A 7,688-nucleotide genomic window follows, 5' to 3' on the forward strand; every position below is an offset into this window, starting at 1 on the left:
GACCTTGTATACATGTGAAATATATGTTATTTACCAGAGCTTTATTTGAAAAAGAATTTGAGGAATGGGGTCCTTGGGGGAAGGATGGGACATTCATAACATTGAGCTTTTAAGACCCTTAGTTGACTGCCTAACCTTCCTAAGGTCTGTTTTTAGTTAATGCAAGAAAAATGCCTGTTCAGAGATAACCCTTTGATCTGAATCAGCTGCTCAGGAGGCATTTACTCATGGAGGCTAGTTAGCTATAATCAATAGTCTGAATGGAAGAAAAACTGACAGCAATTATGCCTGCAGATCAGACTAGAGATGTGTGTCCCATCATAATGACTGTTATCTATAAACTCCTGCAGATATACAAGCTGTCAACTTTTATTATTACAATGTTGGATGCCTTCTATCAGAGCCTCATTTGCTTCTTTGTCCCCTATTTGGTAAGTACTGGGGTCATTAATATTCTCCTTCTCCTGTCCTTCTTAAAAAGTAGAAAAAAATCACTTCTGAATAGTCAGGTTCGTCACAGTCTATCTGCCTGTTTTCTAGACGTACGAAGGCTCTGACATAGATGTGTTTTCATTTGGAAACCCCATCAATACCATCTCCCTCCTGACCATTCTCTTGCACCAGGCTCTAGAAATGAGAACGTGGGTATGTGTTTGACCTGTCCTGTTCACATTACTATTTTTCTTTTCTGAACATAGAAAGACTGTGTAGACTTGGCATTGTCTTTCAAAGTCATTTACCTGAATTTTGGGTCACAAAAAGTAACAGATGCACTGAGATTTCACAATGTGCCAGAATTGATTATTGGCATCAGGATAATACCTTCATGCTCACAGTAATGGGATTTGCTTCTGCTGTGCCATTGGACAGGACTTGTATGTCACTGGACAAGATTTATATGTCATTATATGAGGACATGTTTCTTTAATAACCGTATTCCCTGTCAATGTTGTTTTGTGAGTTAATTTCTAGGTATTTCTCCTGCTGCACTTTTCAGTAGCATGGAGTTGTTGGATACATTCTTCCTAATCCTTCTTTCTATCCTCCTGTCTTACACCAAGAGCCAGTCTCACCAGCATCACTGTCATTTCATGTAATTCTGCTTACAGACCTGGTTCCACTTGGCAACCATGCTCGGCAGCGTGATGTTTTACCTTGTCTTCTCTCTGATCTACAATGCTACCTGTGTGCTCTGCAGCCCTCCCACCAACCCCTACTGGATTATGGAGAAACAGCTTTCCGACCCCACCTTCTACTTATTGTGCCTTATTACCCCAGTCACCGCACTCTTGCCAAGGTTTGAATGATGCACTTTTTTCCTCTCAATTTTTGTTTTGTGGATTTGTAGGCATTTTAGTGAAATTACAATAATGTTATCTATAGATATGAGAGATGTCAGGCTTACATGTTGTACAGGGACAGGTGATCAGTGTGGAAGTCAGATGCTTGGGTTCAACTTTTCTGGTTCATGAACCATTCATTTATTCAGTCATACAGCCCTAGATATCTACTCATTTTGTTTTCCCATCAGGAAAACCTTCCTTTCTGGGGTGCTTCAAAGTTTACCAATGCAAATCTGTTACATAATTGTTAGCTATTATAAATGCAGTGTTGTTGAGCTGATCAAGGCTAGAAAGAAAGTTCTAGTCTTATATTCCTGTTGAAATATTCCTATATGCTTTGGGAGTTACAAAATGTATTGTTTCTTTAGTACATTACAGTGCAATACTAAGCCAAATTTAAGAATGTTTCTATACCAAATAATTTTCTGCATCTAGAATCTTAGCTTTAGCCTGTGCAATAAATCAGGTATGTTAAAGATAGCTTTAACTGAGGTTGGATAATAATTGGAGAGGGATAATCATTTTGATAGGCTGCTGAAAAAATCTGGTTTGAAAAACATAATGATTCTGTTCCCATATATGTATATGGTAATTTTGATGCTTGATACCTTAATCATTCCTTAAGCAGATGTGCTTTGTCTGAGTTGCGCCACTTAAAATTTTGTTTCTGCTTGGACAATGAAAAAAATGGGTTTGTTTGACTGTCTTGCTAGTTTCCTTATCCTAATTGTCATGAAGTAGTGCAGCACAATGGTATTGCAAAAATCAGAAAAATATTTTTCGTATCTGTAAGTGCCTTAAGGCATTAGAACCTGAGCCCTAACTTTGTCTGAGACTAGATAATATTTTTCTTCACATTATTATTATTATTTCCCCATTTGAGTTGAGATTCTCTTGTGATTTCATATTATATTGTGTAACTTCAGGTCAGGATAAACAACACATAGTTCAGTAAGGTCTCATGTCTTCCAGGCAGGGCACCCCTTTCCAGTCTGTTTTGCTCCTGTGTGATTTTTGTTTCCAATCAGCCCTCATTCACGGTGTCATTTTTGACCCCGAGCTTTCTACTGAGCTACATCAAACACGTGGTTAGAGAACTCACATCTCCATCTTAAGAATTCAGCAAGGTTAAGATCATTGCTGCCTCAGCGTGATACTGAGCTTAAAGATTTGTATCTTGATATCTTCAGAGCTGGAGAACTGTTCCATCATGTAGGTATTCCAGATTCTTTTCGGCAGTCTTCACAGAATATCCAGCCCCCAGTTTCTGCTACGATTTAACAGTGTCAGCAGTGGAGAAACCACCCTTTGTTAAAATGCACTTAATTTTAAGTTTCAGTTGGTTCATCTCACTACGCTGCCTGCTCCCAATCTCCTTCAGAAACAGTGGGAGCCTTGAGATTCTGGTTTCCTTCTAAGAGGTTTTGTTAAAATCTTTGCTCTCCTTAGTTCTTCCTCTTGCTACTGCCATCTGTGCTAGGTGACATTCCTGAGACACTGCAGACGCTCTGGGGGGCTCACCTGGGCCCTCCCTGCTTACAGGTTTTTCCTGGACCACTCTCTGGCCATACTTTGTAGCGCATCCTCTCTGTAATTGCATCTCAAAACTGCCTCTGAACTTTGCTTTGGGACACGAACTGTGCAGCACTAAGTACTAAATCCCTCAAGTCTGAGAAGAAGAAAGGGATCCGAATATCATGTTGGCAAGGGAAGGTGCTGTGTCTATTGGGAGATTTCAACAAACAAACCAGGTATATTTCTCCAGCTGTGGAAGGCAGACTGTGGTCTGCCAGGAAGCCTTGCAGGGGCCTCAAGGTAATTGAGTCTTGCACCCTGCAGGGCTGTGCGAAGGGCAGGAGTAAGAGAAAGCAGCACATGAGATGGGAGCCACAGTTCTCCTTCCCATCTCTATCCTCCTGTCTGGTCCACCCACAACTTGCACAGAAGCTACAGAGGACAGTTTGAGAGGAAAGACAGAGGACAATGTGATCCACGCCAGATCTGCACAGACGGACCTGGGGTTGCTGTAGTTGTGCCCTTAGCTGCCCAAGAACTGCACAGTTCCCATGTGCTGTGGGGTTTGTCAGCCTGAGCACAGGTACATTAAATCTGTGTCTACCCACTCCTACTCGTGCAGATAGGCCTCAGAAGTCCATCGCCTTAAAACCCCTTTCTGTAGTCAGTCTAGCTTGTGGGGCTTTTTAATCTTGTTATACTTATTTATGCATATATTTAGCAGCAGGATGTGAAGACGACAGCTTTATTAATGCAATTTCAAAGAGTCCCTGTGTTTGTTTTAAAATGTGTATTGAGGCCATGTACGTAAAGGTCAAATCCTATTACAAAGATGCTTTGAAAGAGACTTTGGTTTTCAGACAAAACTGACATGACATGGAGAGAGGATTTGTGCTCTCTCACTGCATGCAGTATATAGTTATATAAGTTCTTTGTCCTGCAAAGGGCAGGTAGGACTCTTTATTTTTTTTCAGTTGTTCCTGAGAAAATCCACAAACTGATTTTTTTTTAATTTCTGAGTTTCTGTTATCTACCAAATTAAGATCCCTTCTTTAGCCTTTTTTAGCTGTATAAAAATAATCTCGATTTCCTCAAATACTGCATCTCTTTTGTGTATCTTTCTCGTACTGTTCAGCAATCAAATGGTATTATTATAATTAATTTAGTATTTATATACATGGAATTGACTCTATGCAGATCAAGATATGTATAGTTACATGTTGCATTAAGATACAGGAGTCCACTTTCACCTACCAGGTATTAGGTGTTTACCAGATGCCTGTAGAGCAAAGGAAAATTAGCATTGGATTTTTGTTATGTGATGCAGATGATGGAATGAACCCATTGTTAAGACAATCCTTTCTTTTATTCGTTCATCAGGTTTGTTATTTTTGCTCTACGAGGAACCTTTGGAGCATCTCTGATTCTGAAAGCACAGCAACTTGATAAGCTTCCTAAAGGACAACGGGATCTTGAAATCAAGAAATTGAGATCAAGAAAGCAAGCTACTTCTAGTGTATTGCCTGCATCTAACGAAGACCTTGAGCAAAACATCAGCCACTTATGTGTGTCACCATTTTTACATCCAGCAGCAGCAGCTGTGTCTCATGGGGACACAGAAAGTCAGGGACTTTCTGCCTCTGAAGCAAATCCTCTCAGAAAACAAATGCCTGAGGAAGGCTTCTACTTCTTTAATAGGTGGGCAGAGGAAGAATATACTGCTATGGACTCTTCAGCAGGACCTGTCTCTGGCCATTACCCCCTTGTACCCAGTAGGGTAACAACTCATCAGCAGGATAGTGGCAAAATGACTAAAGATAAAGCTCACAATTTTAACCATGGAAGCCATCGGCGATCCGTGAGTGCAGTGACACTCTGAAGAAACGTGTAGAAATAGGATCCACAGCCCTTGTGGAGAAGGCTGCCATAGGGAAAATAAAAAGTCTATTTATCCTAAACCATGATGCTCACTACAGAAGGAAAGAGAGGCTTGTGGAGTCATAAACCTGCTGGAGTAGTGCAATAACATCTCTAATATGCAACTTTCCCTAAGTGCATATATAGTTTGGGTTTGTCATTACATGACTTCTTGATCTTCCTGGTTTTGTCTCATTTGAGGAGTGTTACATGAGTATCAAACAGTTGCTGAGAAACGTACAATTACTTTCTTTCAGCAAGGAATATTTTTATTTCACAGTAATAAGGATTAATTGTACTAGTGATGTTTCAATGTTATTATGCTATTGAGGTAATAGAAAGAGGAGCTGTTCTATATGAAGCCAAGACTTGGAGCAACACATCACACTAGTTTTTACTATCAAAGCCTTAAAAAGACCTTACTAACTTAAAAATTACAGTTCTGCCTGAAAAGAAATGTTACCTCCTGGTACTAAAGATATTTGCAGAATAACTGCATTGGAAAGAGACTACAGAATGTTCCAGTTTTTAATATATGGACCTTATGCATATTACGATATCAGGTCTGTAGTCTGTTTTCCCTGAACAAAAAGCTCAGTATTTTTATGCAGGCAGTGTTTTGACCTGAGACTGTTAAGAAGAGGACAAATGAGTTTACAAAGTAGAAGAATGCAAATACTGGACTACAAGAACTGACAGGATAACTCAGGGATAAGTGGAGTCTACTTCTTCATACCTACAAAAGTACAGATATACCAAGTCAAATTCAAGGATTTATGTTCTAGAATTCTAAAGTTTTCCCTGCTTTTGCATCTAGAAATTCAGTTTCTTCCTTCCATTCTGTATATTATTATATAATGTTGCTGCATTCAATCAAGTATAAATCATGCTCCTCCCCACAGTTGGTTACATTTAGTAGTTGATGGAGATCTCAATAATGGAGATTTTGACAAACAGTATGTGAAGGTCACTAATCACGTTGCAGTAAGTACATGGCGTAGAAAGAGCAAAATATGCATAATACATTCATGCTTTTCAGTATCTCAGGGCAAAAAGATGTAGGGAAAAAATCCCATAAAATGTCACCATCATCGCTACCTATTGCAATGCAATGAAAGGTGATTTTGATATTTCTTATAGAAATGTTGCCTAGTAAGACCATTTCCCAAGTTTTTCTTCACAATGTGGGGTGAAATCTTAGCTATGTTTCAAATTCAAGCCATCTGGACTCTTGTGCATCTACCACTGTTTCTGATTTAAGTAGGTTTTTAGCCTTTTTAATACATGCTATATTAATTTAGCTGTTTACTATCTGTCACAATGTGTGATCTGTTTAATAACCTATTTAGCAAATACTAATTTAATTTATGTGTATTATAATAATTACTGTAACTAAAGGGTTCAAGATGTTACTTCAAAGCAACTCAGGCAAAACTGAGTAGCATATCTGCCACTGGGGTTTCTGGTAGCCAGAGCAAGAGCACACGTAAGTGCTAACATAAATGTTAAAGTATTAATTGTCAGCTGTAAAACAATTCAGAGATTTTTTGCATGATGTACAAAATGAAGGGAATTAGGCATAGCTGGGATTATTGTTAACAAAGTGTGAGATTGCTCAAATGTTTGCTTGCTGTCTGGGAATGGACCTTGGGTGACAAGACTTAAGATCAAGTCTTTACGATTCACAGCCATGTTTTTACATTGAATGATCCATTTCCTTTATTTTCCTTAATTCCAGTTTCTTATACATTTTATTACAAAATGTGAAGTGTTTTTATAGTAATAAATGTAACATGTTCATGACTTGCTGTGCTGTTGAGGGGATAAAAACAGAGGCAGAGGAACAGTTTTCCTGTTGTCAGCTGTGAGTGGCAAACTCATGTTTTCAGAGGCCACTCCTGTTTTTAGTAGGCCACACTATGGGAATGCTTATCATAAAAACTAGATAACAAATTTATCTGCATGTGCAAGGGGACTGAGCATATGTGGAAAAGGGCCAGACAGGTTACGTTTAAGCAAATCAGGAAGACCTGTAGACATTCCTGAATTCGAAGTCAAGAATTAATGTCATGTTTTCTCATCACAGCTTCTGCAAATCCATTCTACCATGCATTTTGCCCTGACAGCTGGGCTTAGGTTCAGAAATGGCATAAGAAGGGGACTGAAGACAAGATTGCTGGAGAGCAAAATAGCCCCTCCAAGTCCTATAGCGACGGAGTCCACACTATGTCAGGGGATGAAAGAAGTGGAAGACAGTCCCTCTCTAAGTAGTTTCTAGGCTGTAACCAAAAATAGTTATTTCACTTAAAAGAAAGAATCCAATTTTGCATGGCTTAAATAACTCTACAGCTAGGCCTACAGTCTGCTAATTCTGTTGTGTGTTAGGTGATAACAAAACCGTCCAAGACGTTTATTTACCTGGAGAGTTTGCAACATAGAGGAAAAGCATCCCTGACCCTTGAGGAGAGAGAAAGCTGAAACAACCAGAGACAAAAGGCAGCAGCAGGCAAGACCTGGCCGTCCTGGCTGGCTCTGCAGCTTTATAATGCTCTCCCCTGATACCCCTCCTCCTGGGTGAGGATGCGACCATCCCTCCTCCAAAGCAGATGCTGCCATAGTTCAGGACCTACATCACTGCTAATGATCTTTTCTGTGCTCCTGGGTAAGCAGTGACCATCAACTGTCTCACGTTAAAAAGATCGTAAATGAGCACTTTCTTTTGATCATGAGGTAAATTAGCAAAGACTATAAACCCCTTGGGGAAGTAGGATCTAGAGTTTAGAATTTTTTATTTTTTTTTTCCAGTGAAAGCAAGCCTACAGTAAGCCTAATTTATTTGCAAGAGGGGAAGTGTGTTTACTAAACAGGTTATTTAGACCTAACTGGATCTCCAAGATAGCTTTTTTTATTTCA

The 7,688-nt window shown here is 39.4% G+C and overlaps 1 protein-coding gene across 2 annotated transcripts in view; it reads left to right on the forward strand.

Moving 5' to 3' along the window:
* Positions 1-6,556, forward strand: part of ATP10B (ATPase, class V, type 10B) — a 155,267-nt gene extending 148,711 nt beyond the window's left edge. For both annotated transcript variants that reach the window (XM_014947938.1, XM_014947937.1), the window contains 4 exons: positions 351-431; positions 541-645; positions 1,110-1,297; positions 4,239-6,556. In XM_014947938.1, coding sequence (XP_014803424.1) covers positions 351-431; positions 541-645; positions 1,110-1,297; positions 4,239-4,737 — 873 coding nt within the window. In that variant the 3' untranslated portion in view covers positions 4,738-6,556. The remainder of the gene's footprint in view (positions 1-350; positions 432-540; positions 646-1,109; positions 1,298-4,238) is intronic.
* The last annotated feature ends 1,132 nt before the right edge of the window (positions 6,557-7,688 follow it).

This window comes from Calidris pugnax, unplaced genomic scaffold (genome assembly GCF_001431845.1).
Source record: "Calidris pugnax isolate Ruff unplaced genomic scaffold, ASM143184v1 scaffold27, whole genome shotgun sequence".
NCBI classification, from domain to species: domain Eukaryota; kingdom Metazoa; phylum Chordata; class Aves; order Charadriiformes; family Scolopacidae; genus Calidris; species Calidris pugnax.